Source organism: Chenopodium album, chromosome 5 (genome assembly GCF_948465745.1).
Source record: "Chenopodium album chromosome 5, dcCheAlbu1.1, whole genome shotgun sequence".
Lineage (NCBI taxonomy): Eukaryota > Viridiplantae > Streptophyta > Magnoliopsida > Caryophyllales > Amaranthaceae > Chenopodium > Chenopodium album.
Genome location: NC_137838.1, coordinates 4,425,510 through 4,447,500, shown reverse-complemented (window position 1 = coordinate 4,447,500; position 21,991 = coordinate 4,425,510). Strand labels below are relative to the sequence as shown.

The 21,991-nt window shown below is 34.6% G+C and overlaps 2 protein-coding genes across 4 annotated transcripts in view; both read right to left on the bottom strand.

Moving 5' to 3' along the window:
• Nucleotides 1-6,848, bottom strand: part of LOC145631601 (ATP-dependent zinc metalloprotease FTSH 11, chloroplastic/mitochondrial-like) — a 13,729-nt gene extending 6,881 nt beyond the window's left edge. The window contains exons 1-7 of the mRNA XM_081683714.1: nt 6,009-6,848; nt 5,079-5,232; nt 3,695-3,787; nt 3,000-3,088; nt 2,696-2,819; nt 2,259-2,378; nt 912-962 (exon numbers count right to left, since the gene is read on the bottom strand). Of these exons, the coding sequence (XP_081539840.1) occupies nt 912-962; nt 2,259-2,378; nt 2,696-2,819; nt 3,000-3,088; nt 3,695-3,787; nt 5,079-5,232; nt 6,009-6,604 (1,227 nt within the window). The 5' untranslated portion in view covers nt 6,605-6,848. The remainder of the gene's footprint in view (nt 1-911; nt 963-2,258; nt 2,379-2,695; nt 2,820-2,999; nt 3,089-3,694; nt 3,788-5,078; nt 5,233-6,008) is intronic.
• Nucleotides 6,849-8,143: 1,295 nt separating this feature from the next.
• On the bottom strand, nt 8,144-17,883 carry LOC145631596 (polypyrimidine tract-binding protein homolog 2-like). Of its 3 annotated transcripts, XM_081683709.1 has the most exons (11): nt 17,763-17,883; nt 15,845-16,067; nt 14,806-15,015; nt 13,481-13,543; nt 13,232-13,305; nt 12,609-12,704; nt 12,423-12,480; nt 11,429-11,533; nt 10,955-11,036; nt 9,745-9,857; nt 8,144-8,766 (listed from the first exon to the last, which is right to left on the bottom strand). In XM_081683709.1, the coding sequence occupies exons 2-11, from the start codon at nt 16,028-16,030 to the stop codon at nt 8,383-8,385; spliced, it is 1,371 nt and encodes a 456-aa protein (XP_081539835.1). In that variant the 5' UTR covers nt 16,031-16,067; nt 17,763-17,883; the 3' UTR covers nt 8,144-8,382. The 3 variants fall into 3 exon arrangements, with proteins under 3 accessions (XP_081539835.1, XP_081539836.1, XP_081539837.1); XM_081683710.1 differs by lacking the exons at nt 15,845-16,067; nt 17,763-17,883 and adding an exon at nt 14,605-14,665 and having other exon boundaries at nt 14,806-14,945; XM_081683711.1 differs by lacking the exons at nt 15,845-16,067; nt 17,763-17,883 and adding an exon at nt 14,605-14,662 and having other exon boundaries at nt 14,806-14,942.
• Nucleotides 17,884-21,991: the final 4,108 nt, after the last annotated feature.

Sequence of the window (21,991 nt, the reverse complement as noted above, 5' to 3'; positions counted from 1 at the left end):
AATTAACTGTAGGTAAATAGTATTAAAAGTTGGTATTTTGAAAGTATATATCCAAACAAGTCTAAAAGATCCCACATGACCCTTTTTCCTTGCGCATTAATCATAATAGTGTAAGTAGTGTAAAAGTTCAACTGTTCAAATGTTGCAACATTTATGGGACGTGAGAAGAAGTTAGCAACTTAGCATGTAATACACAAAACATGATAAAAAAGAATAGCATTACGTATTCACTGTCCCAAGACTCCAAGTTTGCTATATTCGATTTTTCTCTTATTCTTACAAGGTCATCAGACTCTGGCATGGATTTGTATTAACACTATTTTCAATCTAACAATTACCACTTCCTGCCATAGAAAGTTACCAGTTTTGCTGAATTTATATGGGTTGGCATTCCACGTCAGAATCTAACAATTCACCAGCAAATGCATATAGTTATGAGATCAGCATCAACATCACCCCTTGGAAGATAAATCACCTTCTAATCAGAATAATCAAATTACCAGCTCCTCTAAGAGAACATGTGTCTAAGACTAGCTTCATTTACTGACACTGAACAACAACATAGAACTTACGGAAAATATTTGGGAGCCCCTATCTGTTATTTATTCAGAAAATCTAATATGCATCACTATTCTGATTTTGTAAGCATCCTCATGAGCATAAAAGATCTGTAGCTATTGATTTAAAATTCAGTCTATTCAAGATATCACATTAAGTAACAGTTAACCTCAACTTCTACATAAATGCCCACATGAGCATAAACCTTCAGCTGGTTATACGGTTCGGCAATTTGAATCACACACAACAGCACCCATCCAAAGCACCACAACTAAACTACTCAGGCAACACATAACATTTTAAGATATGTGATTTCCTTTTCAAGAAGCTCCAAAAGGTTGAGAAAGAAGTACCTTAGCAAGCAGTGTTTTCCCAGTACCAGGAGCTCCAGTCAAAAGAATTCCCTGACATCAGAGATACAGATTGTTGTTTAAGTGTTTACATAGAAATTCTAGTATTTTGTCCCATTATAAATAGACGTTTATGTACAGGCTACAACTAAAGCGTAAAACACCAACAGTAGTAACAACAAAATATAAAAGATCATACATTTAAACTTTAAACTATCAGAGAGTTGTTATTTGTTAAAGATCACAGTGGAATTTTATTTATTTATTTATTTTTTTTACATTTATTTTTAACTAAAAGTAAAAACACAGCAGATCAATCAATGCTTGTTGTCTAAACACTTACTCGAAATCTCACTTATATCCTGCGTTCAATACAAAAGTACATAATCTTTTCATGAAGACCTTCCCTAGCTAAGCAACCAATTCCTTTTTCTATGCCAAGATACTGCTCAAATTTCTTGTTCAATGTTGCCACACTTTGCTTAAAACAAAACAGAGGCATGTGTAGCAATGAATAGTCATTGATGTAGTCCAACACTATAGTTGACTAGAGTACAAATGGTCATGATCTAAATAATTTTTTTTTTAAAAAAAAAATATGTCTGGGAGAGGAGGACCAGGGCAGGTTTTGACAAAGGGACAACATAGACAAAGCATACTATCAAAGGACAGCAGGATATAGAAGATATTTAACGTCACAGACATTATAATGTCGAGGGTAGGCTCTCTAAATGGAAGTCAAATGCAAAATAGGTGGCTGGAAAGAGTGCTACAGTAATTAAAGATGGAGCATGTACACATCAGCAAGGCACAATGGACAGGCAAACAGAGGACTAGTTGTAGCTCAGAGAAAAGTTGCTACAGAGAACAGCAATAGCAATGAAAGTCGGATCTAGAAGCTTAATTAATTTACAGACATACACATTATTACCACCAACTACTCCAGGGATAGCAATAAGTACCATTTCCTAAAAAAAATATTGGAACGACAAGGCAGTGAAAACAGGAGAAAGAGAAGAGTTTGAAAGGTAGTTTAGAACCAGTAGCAGAAAACAAAGATGGGCATCAGATTTGTATAGAGAGAGAAAAAAAAAAAAAAAAAAAAAAAAAAAAACAGTAACAGAGAGCATGAGCAAGAGGAGAGGTAAGAAACTAAGAACAGTACCCAACGTTTAAGTGTATACTCAGCTACTGAAAAATCATAAGCTGTAAAGTTCTCTAAAGTTCTCTAATTCATCACGTATAACCAAGATTTTAAAAGGGGTTCTCCAAGTAAATGGTAAACATTTTGATGGCATTAAGTGGAGAAGCAACATATTCAATACACACAAAACTGAAGCTCTAACAGACCTTTGGCAACTTCCCTCCAAGGCGAGTAAATTTAGCAGGATTTTTGAGGTATTCCACCACCTCCTCAAGCTCTTGTTTTGCATCATCACAGCCCTTAACGTCCTTAAAAGTTTTGACATTCTGATAAAAAAAAACCAGCTAATCAGCACCCAAAAATGACAAGTTCTAAATTGTAAATATCCATTTTACTTCATAAATCTGCATGATAATTTTTTAAAAAAAGGGTAATATATGCTAAACAGAAAAATACTTCTGCATCAGATTCTTGAAGAGCTTGCATCAAGTAATCATCATATACGAAGCACAATTGATCAAATATCCAAAAAATCACTTTTATATAGCTGGATTAGATCTCTTTTAACCTAAAGTGAAGACTGATCATATTACTGTGTTAATGAGCCAAACAGTAGGATGATATGTTATGGAAAGGCTAATACCTTTTCTGGAACAACTTCTTTACTCAATTCCTTGGTAGAGTACGAAGAACTTGATCCAACACCAGAGGTTCCTATACCACCTAAGCTAGTTATGTACTTCTGAAGTGCAGTAGCTCCCATTATCCTGAGCATGCCAATATGGAAATAATTCAAGACAGGAATCTATTGCATGAACACTTAGTGTCAAAGCTGAAGAGGAGCTGACAATAGATGGACAGATCAATTTGATTGCACACAAGGCAGAATTTTACACAATAACTAGCGGCCATAAATACATATAACAGACTCACGAAAGAACTTGTACCAAACTAAACCAACAGCAATAGTGAAGAGGAGAGTAGAGAATAGCTCTTGTGCAAGACGAGACGATTTGTTGGACACCTTAGGATCAACCTGAATAAACACAATCCATAGAGAGTTATGACTAGTGACAGAAACATTGTATGGAGTATATTTAACTTAAGTGTATCATGGTCCTGAAACAGGATGTGCATCCTGGTCCAGGATGATAATATAGTCAAAATTTATATAGTTCGTAGTAAAAATAAATAAATAAAATCACACTCCCTTTTTCGTCTTCTTTTCTATTTTTTATTTTTACTTCAGGAGTAAAAATGATGAGGCTTTGTTGTTGTTGTTGTTGTTGAGTAAAAATTGAGCATATAATTAAAATACTATGAGCATATTAAAAATGCTTGTAATCGTTGGAATATTTGTTCATAATTTTTAAACTATATGTTCATCCAAAACCAGGATATGCATCATAGTCTCAGGTTTGTGATATATATAACAACTGAAATATTTAATAGAATCAATGTGCGACAATGTAGCCGACACCACTTTATGGGATTAAGGCTTTGATTGATTGATTGATTGATTGAATGTGCGACAATAACTTCTAACTTTCAGTACAGTTTCACAAAATTTCCATAGCTGAGTGCCCTCAAACAACACAAATTCATACATAAAGAGGACTATTTATCTAACAGGCCACCTTACCATCAACACATGTAATGGCTGCTTCTCAGATATTCCAGGGTTAAAGGAAAGCTCCTCTGTATTTCCAGAAGCACGTTGTTTCAACTCTTGTAGCTACAAGAAGGATCATGATTGATGAGAAACAGGTACTGGTGATGACAAGTTAACACTAAACTGGATACGATTGAGTGGATAATCAAAAGTAATTACACAAACCTTGCAGTTCATAAAAAGTAAGCTAGAATGTATATTTAAGTGACATGAATTATAAAGTCAATAACCAGCTACCATGGAAATAATATTCAGAAGGGGATGCTACATAACGTAATATGTTTCACATTCTGTCACTTCCAACCAAAGAGCCGAAAAATCATTTTTTAAGATAAACAGAAAAACATAAGTGTCATACATAAATTATTTTTATTTTTATTTTTATTTGAATTGCAGATAGTTGCAAACCACAAATTAACAAAGACTTTATAGCAATGGCCATGCCAGCACAATAGTAATTTTTATTTATGAGAAGAAACCGAAAAAATTGCTTAATAATCAGCAGTAAGCTAGATAATGAACCTACTAAATCTAGTTTGTTACAGCTGCTAGGATTTTGGTAGTTCCAGACCTTTCAGCATAAAAGAATTAAACTTATTTTGCGCAAATTGATGTAAAAGCAATGCAATTATTTGTAACTTTTACATTTAAGTCCTACAATCCTTAGTACTTACAAGAGTTGCAACTTTAATGTATGAGAAAAACATAAATGGCATACTTAACAAGTTTTAACAAGGTGTCACTGGTTAAAACAAAAGATAAGAAACCACAAGTGACATGAAGACAGCAGTAGAAGAGGAGGTCCACCATGTAACAGTTCGGTGAGTATAAATATCGTAATTGTACTGATTTAAGGTAAGTAGATGTCACGCTTAATGCCACTTTTTAGTAAGTACAACTAATGCATCTGTTATCATACATATTTTGATGTCAGGAATATATAAATGGCAATATGAGTCACACTTCAACAAAGTCCATAGAGCAGAGCTCCTGGTCAAAACTTTATTAAAAAAAAGGAAAAGTCGAAGTAAGATTTGCACAAGACTAAAAGAGAAGGTCTGTTGCATCTAAGGCTTGACAAGGTTAACCTGTTTTTCAGGTAAATTGATGTGAGGACAAACAAATATTGGCATCAATTACTTTATACTAAATCACTAAATATTTGTTGTCAGAATACTTTGTACAGCATATTAAGCTCTACAAGATCCATATATTAACTGGACAAAGCCAGATGGAAGAAACTCAGAAGTGGCACATAGACAGAGAAAAGAGCAGTAGCATAACATTAAGATTTGCATTTTACAAACAGAAATTTAACAAAAGCATGTAGTACTTTAAAAGAATAGGAAGTTACCAATGTAGGGAGACTGGACGGCTTCCCAGATTGCTCATCAGGAAGGTACTCAGCAATGGCATTTGTAGCTACCAAAGCTCGAAGATATTCTATGACACCTCGACTATCCACAGCAAGATCTCTTTGTTCAAATCGCTTGATGACAGATTCAGGGCTGAAAAGACAATTCAAAAAACACATCACATTTTTTTTCTTCTTATTTTAGAATAGGAGATAGGATAACCTAGCAGCTACAAATAAAAACAAATTACAAAATGGGACGAAGATGCAAGACAGAGTCGGTACAATGCTGCAGAGCTTCCTTGTAAGCAGTTTAGTTTGCTTTTCACCATTCAGTATAATTTTCCTGAATCCCATAGGTGGGAAAAAGATGAAATCTTAAATGCTGTATGAACTTCTAAAACCTTTAAGAAACAAAATTTCAGCCTTTAAGCCCATTTGTAGCAAATAGAGCTATTATTTTCAGGCATTTCAGAATAAGTAGCTCTAATGATCCCAAACGTGAGGTTTTTCGGACACACTAAAACATGAAGAAGCAACGGTAAATTTCAAGTACTCTATATAATCTATAAACCTTTGCTACTAAAAAGATCCAACCTTATATACGTTACAGCTTCTGCTCATTCAAGATACAGAAGTCTAAACACTTAAGCACTGTCAACAAATTAAAAAAGTAGCAAGTAAAAAACTGTTCAATTGGCTACTAGTCACAATTCAAAGCAAATGCAAACCAAATTAGTCGCCAGAACCTAATCACATACCCAAAAACATTAACCAAAATATCATTTCAACCTGCATATATTGAACAAATTCCAAATAACACAATCACCACATTCACCCACATTGCCACGAGTATTTAAGCAAAAAAAAAAAAGACACATAAAAAATCAAAGTATTCAGATAATTACTATTCCCATGACAAATTCCAACCTATGCTTGTTGAGCTCAGCAAGCAAAGAACTCTGCAAGGCGGCATCATTCGGATTGGCATCGGCCTCGGCGATCAAACGCTGTAGCCGTTTCTCCTGCTGCCACGGCCACCAACTCAACCACCCAGATAACCAAATGTTCTCCAACTTTTTTTTAAAATTAACCCAAACTCCCACCAAAAACACCACTATTGCCAATTTACCCTCTTCCCCCTTTTTCTCCCCCACAAAACCCTCATTCTCCTCTTCACTTTCTCTCTCCCCAATTCTTGAAGCAGTTTCCTCATTACCACTATCACTACTACTGCTAATACTAGGGTTTTCAAGCTCCTGGTCCCCATTTTTACCATCAAATTCAAGGAAAGAATCAGAATTCGAGGAGCTGGGTTTTTCAATTGAGTCAGAATTTGAGCTAATGTGGGGGTTTTGAGGGTGTAATGCGCAACAACTAATGGAAAATTTACGAGAACGAGAGATGCAATAGTTTAGGGCAAAAGAATGAGAAAATAGAGGGCGTAAACGAAGAATTGGGGATAAACGGATTAAAGGGACAGAATTTGGGGGTTTGAACAAAAGAGAAGCTTGCAATGTCGTCATAATTGTTCTTCTGCTTCTGGGTTTTTCTGGGTTTATTGGGTTTTCAAAGATATTGAATTGAAAGATGTCTCCTTCTCCCTCCTTCAAGGAGGTGTAACAATGGAGGAGAGAGAAAGAGGAAGAAGAAGAAGAAGAAGGGTAGAGAGTAAAAACCTTATCTTTGGAGGGATTGGATTGGGTTGATTGAAATTGGCGCCTGGTGAGTCGAGTGAGTGGTGAAAGTGTACAACTCGGTCGAGTCAACAACTGTTGTTAGTTCAAGGAAAGATTAGGGAAGTTGGGAAGTAGGGACAAAGAATCGTTTGGTTTCTTCTTGTGGAAATTTTGTATCCTCTTCTTCTTCACACGTTAATTGTTGTTGTCGTGGGACTATTAAATTGAGGTTTTGGTTTGGATTATTATATGACGACGATAAGTTGTAAAATATCGCAATAGGAAAGGTAAATCATAAAAATTCAAATCTACAATATACAAATGAACCTAAAATATATAAATGAACTTGTTTGCAATGTTTATAATATACAAATGAACTTATTTACTTACAATGTTTGCAAATGAACCTAATATTTACCATGTTTGGTTGTAGGGAGAAGACATGTTTTTATGGCTTTTTCAATTTGACCCTAATGAAACCTTAGAAACAATCCTCTTTATATAGTCGTAGAGTAGAAAACAAGATAACTATTAATAATTACGAGATTCTAAAGATAATTTTATACTCCTTCCATTTCATAATACTTTGGCGTAATGGCGTTTAAAATGAATATATTTCATTTAAAATTTGATTTTTTTTTTTGAATTAATTGATTGTGGATTGATGACATGACTTTAAGTAAAGAAATTTTTACTTTAAATTATGCAATTATGACTTGTGCTTTCCTAACAAAAAATCAAAAAAAGTTAAATAAGGTAAACTAATTATAAATTATGTTTTACTTTTATGTGATTGATTCCATATGATCTAACATTATGAAATGGAGGGAGTATATATTTTTTTTATATATTATCTTAGATAGAGTCGTATTATAGAAAATAAGATTATTATCAAATAAATCAACGAGATTCTGAAGATAATATCATATAGGGGTGTTTTTTTTATTTTATTTCGCTTGATGGTTTGTATCAAATACGGTCAATTAAATAAGATAATCGTAATTAAGATTAGATGGGTCTTGATAAACCCTCTGTCCCTCTAGCGTATACTTTCTTTCGCCCAATTTTAGGGCTAACGGGATTTTATCTTAGGGAGAAAATTACATATATAATGACTAGGGAGAAAATTACATATGTAATTATTAGGGAGAAAATTACATTTGTAAAAATCATTAAAATCGACTTATCCCTGACTAACAAAATTGAGATTACCAAACCATTGGACATCAAAATAAAAACAAAATTTGATACACACAGGTCACCTAAGTAGAATTATTGAAACCTCAATGCAGGAATGTGGTATTACTCGTATGTCAAAACCTAAAACGGATACGAGCATTTACCAAGATAAAAAGATCGCAAAAGGCATATGAAGTAAAACAGAGCTTTTTCGATATCAGCATAAAGAATTTTTATACCAGAATAAGAGTAAGAGTTCCAAAGAAGCTCAACCTTTAAGAATTTAGGAAATAGTTCAAACAATAAAAAGTTATTTGTAATCTAAGCGAAATTATAGCAAGCCCTCAACAAATCAAGAATTGAGATTGGCAGGCTGGATTTTTTTCTCACATTCCCGGAACCCAAAAACCTCAGTAGAGCCCAGTCAGTCTTCGAGCCACATCATGTCATTGACTGTATGGAGGCATAGCAGGTGGCTGCGGCAAGCCATTTGGGTTCTGCATATGCATTGCTCCAGGTCCCATTTCAAGCGGCATTGACCCTGGTGGCATGGAACCTGGCGGGATGGTGCCAGGAGGACCAGGAGGTGCAGCACCAGGTCCAGGTGGCATGTTGTATGGGTAATTTTGCATTGGCATCTGCATGTGCATATGTTGAGGTGGTGCCCAGCCTCCTGATGAAGGAGGTGGTCCTGGATATTGCCCACCATTATAAGGAGCAGCAGTTGCTCCCGACATTGGCCCTCCTGTTGGCTGTTGTCCGAGAATTGAGGGTTGAATCATGGCCCCATGTATAGGAATTGTATAGTCTCGGCTTCTGTCATTGTTTACCTGGAGTTTCAGATATCACAATCAACAATGTTTAGTTGTTTACATACTTCGTATCAAGGAAGAAAAGTTCTTGCAAAATTAAAAATATTTATCACTGTAACAGAAGTTAAAATTACATCAAAAACTGACTGTGACTTTTGAGTAAAGCAATTCCAAAATAATATACGAATGACACATGGCAAGACAAGCACATCCCATGAAACCTTCTTGATGAGGAAAAAACACAAGAACTTCCAAGTACATCATAAAACATATATGAATCTGCAATAGGTTCACTCATTTCTCTTCACTCTACAGTTTCCTAGGGTGTTTATTGAGAAAAGGTTTGAATAAGAAGCAAAGAACAAGCAGGAATTAGAAGTAGATGCATAGTTTGTAGCCTAAATGAATTTAATATCTTTGAGATCACTTGTTAACATAAAAGCAAATCATAATTTTTTTATATGAACTTCATAGGTAGGGTCCTTTTCCACATAATTCCTATTGTGTTATCTGAAACTCCGGGTAAATATAAGTGTCGTACAAAGTATTATAATTAATATTGTATTTCATGTAATTATTTTATAAATAGAATAAAAGTATGTAATTTTGCTTTAAAAGATATATAGATGTGGGTATGAGGTGGGGATGGGGCGGGTACGAAGTGGGGCGGGGCGGGTACAACTTAAAATCCACCCCCGCCCCATCACCCATGGCGGGTATGGTTTTTATCCCCATCCCCGCCCCACCACCCGCCAAACCGAGACCCATCCCCGCCCCATTGGGGCGGGGATGGGGCGGGTCTCCTACTTGACCCGCCCCACTGACATCCCTAACCACAATAAAGATACGCACATCGATGAATCAAAAAAGTCTTATAACCAACTTATGGATCAACTAACAATGGAATTAAAGAGGTAATCGGTGTTAGCTGTATCAGAAAATATTGCTAAATGCACAATTCAAAAGAGAAAGTAGTACTCACTATGAGTCACTTACCTTGATACTTAAATCAGTATGCCGTGAATATGATAGGTGGAGTTTGCAAAACCCTCCATCATATATGCAATGTCCCTCAAGTGCTTCTTTAGCAACTACAGCTGTCTGAACATCTGTGGAAATCACAAAGTTCAGTCTTTCATAGCACAGATCCTTCTAAGTAGCCCAAAATTCACAAAGACTAAATTATCAGCAGCAGTTAAAAGACAAGTTGTCTGGTTTTGCCAATATGCCTTCATCCCCTCCCCTCCCCCCCCCCCCCCCCCCCAAAAAAAAAAAAAAAAAGGAAAAAAAAGGAGAGAGAGAGAGGCAGACAACAAGACTAGTGGTCTACTACTCTACTATGCACCTGAGATTCCGAGAACAGCAATAAACACTCGCCAGATATAAAACTTCATGCATGCTATATTCCAGTTTCATTTTTAAGTTTTTAACCATAATGAGTGACGATGGATATCTAACACACTTTTGAGTGTACTATCTAGGACTAGGAGACCAAAATTTCTAAAACGTCAACCCATAGCAATATAGGAACATAGGTATCTCCAATATGATACCAATAAATTGCCAAGATATCGCATTTATAAGTATAATTTCATCTAGCTAGTCTCAATAGAATCGTCTTTAGCTAATGAAACCACAAAAGCATGTTCCTAGATTCACACAGGAATTTCGAAGAGAGAAAAAGTAGCGAAATTCTTTCAAAGAAGAGAAAAGGCTCCATAGGAGGGAGGGGGAGAGAGAGAGAAAGAGAGAGAGTACTCCCTGCCACTCAGCGTAACTAGCAGCTACTTTTGACAAAATGCACACTGCTGCAGCATAGGGAAGCCTCGGGCAAAGGGATGACACCAAGAACCCCAGAGATGTTAAACAAATTATATGGCTCATGTTAGAGATGGAGAAGTTGAGAAGGTAAAGAGGAGAAAGAGAACTGAAGGAGAGACGAGAAGGAAGTTCAACTCCTTACCACATGCAAATTATATGGATGATATAAAAATCCATGATGTTTCCTGTGTCCAGCATAATTTGATATATCAAGGATTATTTCAAGAAAATTTATCAGCCATAAATGCATGCCCTTTTACATTGCTATGGACATAGGCATCAGCAATATCATTACCTTCTTAAAAACCAGTGATTTATTTTTTGAACATTTTTTTCATAGTTGAAAACCATACGCAGAAATTCAGCCCATAAGTTTGGCACTCACCAGGGTACTGAATCAAAGCTTGCAGCCCTCCATTTTTGTCAAACATAGCAATCTTTTGCACAAGTCCAAAGGCAGAAAAGACCTAGAAAAAGAAAAGAAATAAGTAAATGACACAATCAGCAATACCCTAATGGTCTGTTTGGTAGATGGCCATAAATGATGGTAATGGGGGAGTAAATTTGTATGTAAATTTGTAAGGAAAATCGAAAACCATTCCCATGGTAACACTAACTCACCCCAAACCATTTTTCTTTAGAAATTTTCTTTCCCACCTAATACCTCCTCCCAAGTGGTAAAGGATGGTAATGAAAAATATGAAGAAAACACTAGCTTGAGGATAAAATTGCATTACCATGGGGATTACAAAATTAATTTCCTTCTTAATTTACACTTACACTTCATTCCCATTACCACCATGTATTATCGGCTATCAAACAGGCCATAAAAATAGAAAACCAGAATTAATGACAATACCGTGTGTAGGACATCTAATGTGACAGCATACTGCATATTCTCAACTGATGCCAATAGTACATTACTCTCAGGTTCCAGCTTTTTCCCATCCACTCCCACACTAAGCTGAAATATGAATAATGTAGGCCGTCAAAACATAAGAGTAGAGAAGGAAGAAAACGTAAATACAACAGCAAAAAATTTGCCACCGACATGAAGTACAGATTTCCAGCCAACCACCTAGTAATGCATGAAACTAGCTAGATTCTAGAAACATCTGGTTGTAGTACCATGCGTAAGCAAAAGCACATAAATGTCTATTTTGTGGACATAAACATATAAATACAATATCTACACAAGCACGGAAATGGTTATTTAAAGAGTGCTTGCTCTAATTGTCAGCATGTGAATCAAATGATAATTACTTTGAACATTACTCAATCTCTTTCAACTTAAAGGTCTTAAAACATGGCAATTAAGAATGCTAATGTGATTAGCATATCTATTCAATGCATTCCACATCTGTAAGCATACTACACAGGAGGCATTTGGTTCACAATATTTTGGTATAAGGTATGTTTACATTAAAAAATTGTAAATTTAAAACTCAACTCTCAAACCCCAAGGGTGAAGGGTATGGAGTTCAAAAAGTAAAAAAATCATTCCAGAATATTTACCAAACACGTGGTATTTAATATAAAGTTCCAAATCAATACAACTATGATTTCATTCCTAATTTCAAACCCATACTAACTTCAAAACCAAACGCCCCTAAAGTTGTTTTAGGGCAGGTATGGAAAATCACATTTATAGTGAACTTCACCAAACTGAAAGAGAGCAAGTAATTTTCAAGACAACTTAATTAGTAACATCGAAGTTTATTCCGGGACAGGAGCAAAAGTTATATAACCCAGGACACTTTTAGATCAGTGTAAAATGTCCATGAAAGGAAAAACAAAAACCCAATCACCGGGAAAGGGAGGGGGGGATAAAAGTTCAAGATTGTATGCCTTACCTGACCAGCTGCATCTATAGCAGATGGGGCAACCGGAAGGTATGGATTAGTGTAATCCCTAAAAATAACACAGATCGATAATAAATAGTAGTTCACGAAAGAGATACTGTAATTGAAACATTAAGAGTCATAAAGTCAAATGTCTGTCAGAACTTTATAAAACAAAAACAGCAAGGAGAAATTTACCTGCTGCGGTGACTCTGGAATTTGACACTCAAATCAGTATGTGCGGAATAAGTTATCCTGAGAGTGCAGGGCCCAACATGCTCTGGAAGTAGATACCTAGGTCAACAGCAAAAAAATCAGCCACAATACTAAAAATATACATTTCACATGACCAAATTCATTCATAACTTTGTAAAACATATAGCCAGGTAATCTGACAAGGGTAAGCACAGAGATGGAAACCCTAGACCGTAAAATACTAACACTGCATGAATTGGACAGCATACACCCAACAGCTAATATGCTATCATGCCTATGGATTATGGACTGACCCTAAGTATGGACACCTTGCATCTCAACACAATTATTAAGATAAGAATTTATTGATGAGATTTTTACCATTGTTTTTTAATGTGAGTGTGTGTGTGAGTGTTTTTTTTTTTTTTTTTTTTTGGGGGGGGGGGGGAGGTTTAGCATATTATCCACAGTTCCACACGCAGGAATCTAAGACTATCAATGAAATATGGTGCGAGAAGGATTCTCACAACTTCAACTGATTCCAGCGCATACAGGATTGACATGCATAGTGTAAGATCCACTAAATGTGGACAACGCCTGAAGCCACACAATAAATCCAAAATCACCTTGGGATGCTTCTTGAATCAAGAGCATTCTTTGCAGAAGACGCAGTTTCTGTGTCAGAAAACTGAATCAACGCCTGCAAGGAGAAAGAGAACAGAGTGAGGCTTCATTTTCAGTAAGACATGCAGAATAGCACAATTATTTCTTAAATTTTACACCATCAGCAGCAGAGTGAAAAAGGATGATAAACCACAGGAGAGGAGCGTAGAGTCAAAGAAATAGAAAGAGAGAACAAAAATTAGAAGTTTTGCCTGAAATCCAGCTGTCTTTTCAAAAGTTGTAATCTTGTGCACAAATCCAAATGCTGAAAATACCTGCATCAGCAAGATCTCATTCAGAAACAAACATGTCTAGAGAATAGGATTAAAAACTGCATCAAGACAATTATAAGTTTACAACATCAGCCTACTCTTTGTGTATTGAAAAGGAACAGATATACTCAATCTGCATTATAGGAACAAAACATACTTAAATGCAATACAAAAGGTTTCATCATCACTAAATCTACAAAGCTTAATGATGTACAAATACAAATAGACTTGCATCTAATTTGATATCAATGAAAGTTAAATTTTCACTGTTCTTCAGCATGTGGCTCATAATAGACTAAATTGTCCACACTTCAAATAGAATGCATACATAATCAAGATCCAACCAAGGAGGAAGCCTCTTTGGAAGAGTTCCTCTAATTGTTGTTAAATCCATAACATTGGCAATCAAGGAAAAAAATTCAACTCACATCAGCACTATTGGATTAAAAATAAACCCACCAATCTTGATATTGGGGTGAAAAGTTAGCTCGAGGTCATTACATATACAATCCTATGCTTAAAGGCTTAGAATCATATGAAGTGCGCAACTAAATAAATCATCTTCAAACAAATGTAATTACAACAAGTAACAGCCAAACATTACCAAGTCATGACAGAGATTGAGTTCCCATACCAGGTTCCAGGATATTAGATCAGACTATTGAGTCAGAAGATGCCAATCAAAATATCTACATAGGCATCCTTCAAACAATGCTTTAACACCGAAATATTCAGGAAGAAAGAGAGAGAAAAAATATTGCACAAAGAAACTATAAAAGCACAGCACGTAGCAGGTTGTATACAAAGCAAAATGATACTGAAAGTTAAAAATTAGATTCTATTTAAGGGAATTTAACATGATTCACTATCATCAATAAGGATATTACTGTAATTTAAAATAAATAAAAATATAACAGGACATGCACACGAGGAGAGAGGATGCACAACAGTATAGCATAATGAGCACTCATAACTCTTTAAGAACTGTAGGGGTAGATGAAAGAGGGAGAAAAGTAGGGAAGAAAGAGGCAGTGTTAGGAAAAGGAGAAAGGAGACAAACACACATGCGCTCTTTCTCCCGACGCATTAAGCTGCCATCGAAGATATATCCTTGACAAGGGCCTGCTGATTCATTTACACTCATGTCAAATAAATGGCTTATTAAGTATGACCAACTATAGCCTAGTCCGGAAAACTAACCCCACGGATCTCTGCAGTCAGCTATATCTCATGTCATAACATGAAGGAGCATATGTGTGACTTACCAAGTGTAATACTTCAATACTGACTTGCCGAGCTTCATTTCCCTCAATGGTAACCAATAACACATTTCCTGCAGTGTCAGCAGTGGTCTTATTGTTCACAATTTCTTGTCGATTGGAATACTGCAAGTACACAGTTTTTCCCCGTATTTGAGCAGGTTCTGATGATGAAGCATAGTAGGATATCATGGCAATGGCCTGATTAAGGTCCGCCTGGAAAAGACATAAACATATATATCAGTCATGACATCCAGAATCCAAACCTAACAGTCATACCAAACTCCATCAATTCCAGTCCATGGACTACAACTCCATGCTCCACTTAATCTGACATGACAGAAAGTATAGCTCTGCTATAATCTGACTCCAAATATAATAGAACTTCTTTCCAGCTTCCTCAAGCAAGTCCTCATGAGACTTGATCAATAAGGCTCAACAACAAGTGCAAAAGACTAAGCATAGGATTTGTCATGTCTGCACAATATATAATCATACTAAGATCTTTTGTTCACCTAGAATAAGATAGCAGGCTTCCTTTTCCACATTATCCTTCACTCCAACCAATCTACCATACTCTGACAGTCTGACCACATAGGCACTATATCGCAGGAATGCAGTTAAAAAAGATAGATTTTCTTTATCGGGAAATTAAATTATAATAACAGCACAGATAATCAGATAAAGGAGTACCAGCAAAAGAGGACAAGCATTCATTTAAAACCAAAAAACAAAATGAAAGATTGATCCAGTTCCTATGAATGTCCTCAATCAAGAAATCCTTGAAAACCTCAAGATAGATTCACTTATAAAATAAAAATAAAATCACAGAAGGTAAGCATCAGCTATTTACTAAATCTCACCTCAATAACAAAGTTTCAATCAGCCATTGTACAAATTGTACAAACAATTTGTTATCAGTGCTATTTATTACCGAGTAAATTTCTATAAAATGCCACTTTTCTTCTTTTAGTTTTGGGTTGGGGGGGAGGGGGTCAGGAGAGGTTGGTGTTAATAGTAAGACAGCAATATTACTGGCACTTACAAATTCGATGAACGCTTGATTTTTGTTGGCCCCAACATTGCACTTTGTGTTGACAACTTTACCAAAAGGCTTCCCCAATTCAATCAGCTCCTCTTCAGTGCATTCCCAAGGCAAGTTTCTCAAATGAAGAACCTTCGATGGTGGTTGGGTGTAACGGAACTGTGGCTGACTTGACACAGATGCCATTACACAAGTAGCCCCACACAGATGAAGCAATAAACTCCTGCAGCACAAGATTGACAACAGCTGAAAATTTCTAAACGAAATCAATTAACCACTCAGAGTAGCTATGTGCCTATGTGTTGCATTTCCAGTTTGACAAACAATTACTGCCATTTTATTTGGGAGTATGGGGGGTTGCAGCATTCAGAAAATATCATTATATCCAGCATTTTCTTTAAGAACTACACTACAGAAATTTCTAAACCACACATTTTGATATTTTTATTTAAGTAACACTATCTTTCAGCAAACAATGACCAAAAGTTGACCTTCAATTGGACATCAAACAACTCTAAATTGAGCAAGAACATTTATCAAATATTCATTATTTCGTCTTGTTAGACAAAGTGGTGATATATTGAAAGGCAAACTAGCTCCATTATACAACTTAAGGCCATTAAGGGTAGTGTTATTCAGCAAAAGTCATAATAATTAGACAAAACAAAAAAAACAAAACAAAAAAAAAAAAAAAAAAAAAAAAAAAAAAAAAATGATACTCAACATTCGGACTTTGATTTGAGACTTGGACACTTCATTTTTTGCCTAAGTTAGGCAAAAATTTCATAAATAGGCCATGCCAGTCACTTGGACACATACCAGAGAATTACATTTCTAGCCAGGTCTAAGTAGCATAGGCCCTGCTCCACTGGAAAGAGAGGGGGATTCTAATTATTTGTTTGACACTTGTACACCTAAATTCTCACCAAAGTTAGGCAAGTAAATTATATAGTGGCCATGCCTATCACTTGGACACATACCGCTGATACCGATGTATTACACTTCTAGCCAATTCTGAGTAACATAGGCCCAGCTCTACTAGAAAGAAAGGAGGATTCAGGTTATTTTTTTTATCATAGGGACGATTTAGTTTTTTTTTAACAGATACGAGGCAGATGGTAAATATGGACTTTTATGACATCATTCTCAAGCTCGATTCATTAAAGTTGAAAGAAATCTCGATATTAGATTTAAAAGAGGTTATAAAGGATGTATATTGCAATATATTATTCTATTTTGAGAAGGGTATAATTTCAAAGTGACATAAATTAAACCCTCTAAGTGACAATTTTTCCTTAAATACGCCGTCATAATTTTCACTGAGTAGCGATATATTCAAAACCATACAAATATCCTATCAATCTATCATAAATTCATAATATAGAATAAATCATAGTATTGCATAGCCTAGCAATGACGAAGATAATTCAACAATCCAATTTGCTAATGCAATCATGTGGAGTGTATGATCAAATATTAGGCGTGCTAAACCTTCGAGCCGAGCCCGAATACTCGAATAGTCATAAGATCGAGCAACTATAATAGACAGGCTAGACTCGAAGCTCGAATCGCCTCATATATTTTAGGGTCAGCTCGTGGGCTAGATTAGGGTCAAAAATTGCAACACATTAGCAACCAAATCAGATTAGGATCGGAAGATCAAATAACATTCTTCTCGCAATCTCGCTTAATCCTAGCAATCTAACTTAAACTACACATAGCCAAATTCTAGCAGCAAATTCGCTCGTTATAATATTTCATAACTTCAGAAATTATAAACAATAATTCAATTGCCTTAGATAAACCCTAAATTGATAAATACTTACAATTAATTTACGATAGACGATAGTAAGAAATTAAACCCTAGATTGTGAAATTGGTATTCGATTATTAAAGAAATAGGAATAAAACATCATACCTCAGAAGCTGCTTTAATGGAGGTGAGTAAGCTCAGCGGCTACTTTAATGGAGAATTCAGAGTACGCTTCAATGGAGGAGAGAGAGAGAGAGAGACGCAGCGTAAAAGTGAGAAGCTCCAAATATTAATAGAAATAAAATAAAAATGAAAATATGGGAGGATGAAGAGTAATGAAACGCATCATATAATGTCAACCGTTAGATCTAAGTAGATCAGCGGTCATCATTGCATTTTGAGGATAAATACTCGTCAAGTGTAAAAACACATTCTAACAAAATTACTCAATACCTTTTCTACAAAAAAATTACTTCCTCCGTTTTTATTTTATTGCACCATTAGGACTTTTACACTATTCACTTATTCTTCTTTGACCATCATTTGTGATTTATCCATTTGGAAAAACATAGTCATGTGAGATCTAGTTAGATTCGTCTCGAAATCTACTTTTCAATTATCAAATTTTTATAATTTTTACAAAAGTATAATTGAAGATATTAATAGCTAAAGTAATGCATTGACAAGTGTAAAATCTCTCATGGTGCAATAAAAAAAAAACAGAGGAAGTATTAAAAAAAAACAAACAAACAAACAAACAAACAAACAAACAAAACAAAAGAAAAAAAAAAACAATAGAAAGATAGGAATATTAATTACAGTAATAGATAAAGAAAATAACACCATACTTCGTAATCCCTAAAATACTCGTAATAATGTCTAAATTCTTGGAAAAGAAATTGCTATCTACACAATTATGCATTATCCCACTCCATATACACTACGTGAAAAAATGACTTTGGCACCGGTTCAAATCCGGCCTAAGGCATCGGTTTGAACCGGTGCCAAAGTGGGGGTGTCAAAAAGGGGTTTAAAAAGGCACCGATTCAAACCGGTGCCAAAACTTGAAATTGGCACCGGTTAACCGGTGCCAAAAAGTACCAAAAAAATTTAATTCACCACTTTTGGCACCGGTTAACCGGTGCCAAAAGTGGAAAAAAAATTAATTTTTTTTTTTAACTTAAAAATTAAATAAACTAAAATTAAATGAGAATACAAAATATAAATAGAACATCACAATCAATATAATCAAATCTGTTCAATATATATAATCAAAAAAAAAATTCCAGTATAGATTAATAAAAAAAATTACAACATATAAATCAAAATAAAAAAATTACAACATAAATAAAAAAAAAATACAATATAAATCAAAATAAAAATTTACAACTTCACAATAAAAAACAACTCATACAACATCTAAATCAATATACTTGCATCTTGATTCTTCAATTTAAGATCTAAATTCATGTACTTGCACCAATTAAAACAACCAAAATAAATCGATTAAAATGGTTCAATTAAGCTGCGAAAAAAATCCAAAAAAAAATTCCAGAAAATAGAAAAATAAAAAAGAAAATCAGTTGAAAAGAAAAAAAACCCAGAACAGTTAAAAAAGAATTAAACCCACAAAATAAATAAAATTAAATTCGATTTAAAAAAACCCAGAAAATAAATAAAATTAAATTCGATTAAAAAACCCCAAAAAATAAATATAACAACATTCGAATAAACCCAGAAAAAAATTAGAAATCGAAAAAAAATTAAAATCGAACAAAAACCCAGAAAACAAAAAAAATTGTAATCGAAAAAAAAAATTGAAATCTGAAAAAAAAAATCAAAATCGAAATTGATTAAAAATTTGATTAAAACAAACTTGAAAACAAAAATAAAATAAACCCAGAGATTGAAAAAAAAAAATGAAAATCGAAAAAACCTAAAAATCACGAAAATAAAACCCCAAAACCGCATGCAACTTGAAAAACAAAATCAAAATCGAAATCGAAATTGAAATCGAAAAACAAAATCAAAATCGAAAACAACACAATCAAAATTGAAATCGAAAAACAAAACCCAGAAATAGAAAAAAAAAAAAACAAAATCGAAAAAAGAAACCCAAAAATCGAAATAACTTGAAACTCGAAAAGAAACCTAAAAATCACAAAAATAAAACCCCAAAACCGCATGCAACTTGAAAAACAAAATCAAAATCGAAATTGAAATCGAAAACATCAAAATCGAAAACAACACAATCAAAATTGAAATCGAAAAACAAAACCCAGAAATAGATTGAAATGGTAAAAAAAAAAACCAAGATATCGATTAAAATGGGCGGTTTTTGGTCTTCGATTTGTTGTTGTCTTCGAGTGATAGAAAGGAGGAGGAGTTTCAGAAAGATAACGAAATGAAGGAGATCGATGGTGACTTGGTGAGCAAGAAGGAAAGAGGAGGAGAGGAGAGAGAATAGGCAGGCTCATTTAGGGTTTGGGGGAATTTAAATGGGCGGGTTTTTTTTTTAATAATTAAAAACCGATTCGTAAAGGCACCGGTTCAAACCGGTGCCTTTTTTATTTTTGGCACCGGTTTGAGCTGAACTGGTACCATTTCTCTTTGTTTAAAAACCTGCTCATTTTTAGGCCGGTTTTTGCCACCGGTTTAGCCTGAACCGGTGCCATTAGGGGGTTGTCTATTTGTATTTTTCTACTATATATTTATCAATTATGGTGTATATTTTTAATAAATGGGGTGTTACCGCTTACCACTAGCCAAGGATTATTGTAAATACATTGATCTTATGTAAAAGCGTCACACCGTTACTTGAATAGTTGAAGGTATAATTTGCTACGTAAATTCGCAAAATATCTATTGCAATTCTATAATGCGTTAAGTAAAGTGTCTTGTGAATATTTTAAATTTTCTTGAAAGGGTAATGTGTTATTTCAATTTATCATGTTAACATAATGGAATGGCTCATAAACATAATGGAATGGCTCATTTAGTGGTAAGATGAGAATATTATTAACTAATCCAAACTCATGGCAAATGAATTAGTGGTAAGATAGCTAGGATACTATTAACAAATCTGAACACATGAGTATGGGCTTTTTTCCTCATAGTCCTTGGATCTCGAAATAATTTAATTTGAATTAATTTATCTCGTTTTAAATTAATAATTTTGAATGAAATGTGTTTCCCTAGTAGTTTTGTTGCTAGCTTGACAATGCATAAGTCATAAGGATTGTTTTACAAGGAACTTTGTTCGGTTATTTTATAATACGGAGTTTCTTAAATTGAATGAAATTTCTTTTTTGAGCTCTTTAATCAATTTTAAAATTTAGTTTTAAGGCAATTAATGCTCGCCCCAGTTTATCTTTATTATTAACATATTTTGTCAATCTAGTGCATAGTCATAACAGCTAGCTCATACTTGTGATTCGTCAATGCTTAATCACGAACAACCATAGCCCATGCATATCATAACTTCATTTGTTAACGCTAATAATGGTGTCTAAGCTGCTTCCTCCATTGAAGCTATCTTCGATAACACCATTTTCATCATGTTCAAGCTTCACCTATTAAACTGTCCACTGCCATTGTTGACACCACCATCTGCAGCGGTTTTGTCGCTAAATAAAATAAAAATCCTAGGAATAAAACTAAGGTCAAATTAAGGGCTTAGTCAATCCCAAAGGGTATAGCTGACCTTTTCACCTTGAAATTAATAACCCGATGAGCTTTGTCAAGGAGCTCTTGGACATAATTCTTGTTAACGTTGGGGGATGACAGAGATGCTCAACACTAATTTCAACGTTGTTGCTGGTAATACACCCTCCATCACCACAGTTAATACAATCTCGCGAGAGAGAATGAGTGATTCGGGGCTTGCCCAATTGAGAGAGACAGGGGTGGTGCAACCGGTGCGGCGCTCAAAGGGCCTTCAAATATAAGAGGCCCCAAAATTACATATATAATGTTATTGTATAAGATAGATATGTAGAATTGAGTTGGTAGATTAGTGGTAAAGGCAAAGTAATATGTAGCGAAATTAAGATCTAATCATCAAATTATCTAAAATCTAATCAAATACTTCGTACTTCTTTGCTTCTATTAAAAATTCAATGTCTTTCTCTTGTGGACTCTTGGTAGATTTTGAAGTATAATTGAGTCTCTATTTTTTTTTCTTCCATATGATTGTTTTTTTTTTTTTTCCTTCTAATTTTTCTATCCTTATAAATATAATAAATATATTACCTCCGGTCCAAATTACTGGCAACTTTGGGGTATTATTTGTGAGATATAAAATATTTTAAAGTTGCGAGTAATTTGGACCGGAGTTAGTACAATTATTCAAAGATCTAAAGTCTAAACCCTATCCAAACTAAGGTGGGTACGAA

Bases quoted from the DNA above. Each gene is read 5' to 3' on its own strand.
- LOC145631596 (XM_081683709.1), bottom strand. From the start codon at position 16,030: ATGGCATCTGTGTCAAGTCAGCCACAGTTCCGTTACACCCAACCACCA. The intron at 11,037-11,428 runs GTATTGTCATTA...TTCTTTTTCTAG, and splicing joins CATTAGATGTCCTACACACG to GTCTTTTCTGCCTTTGGACT. The intron at 9,858-10,954 runs GTGAGTGCCAAA...TGATTTCCACAG, and splicing joins AGCTTTGATTCAGTACCCTG to ATGTTCAGACAGCTGTAGTT.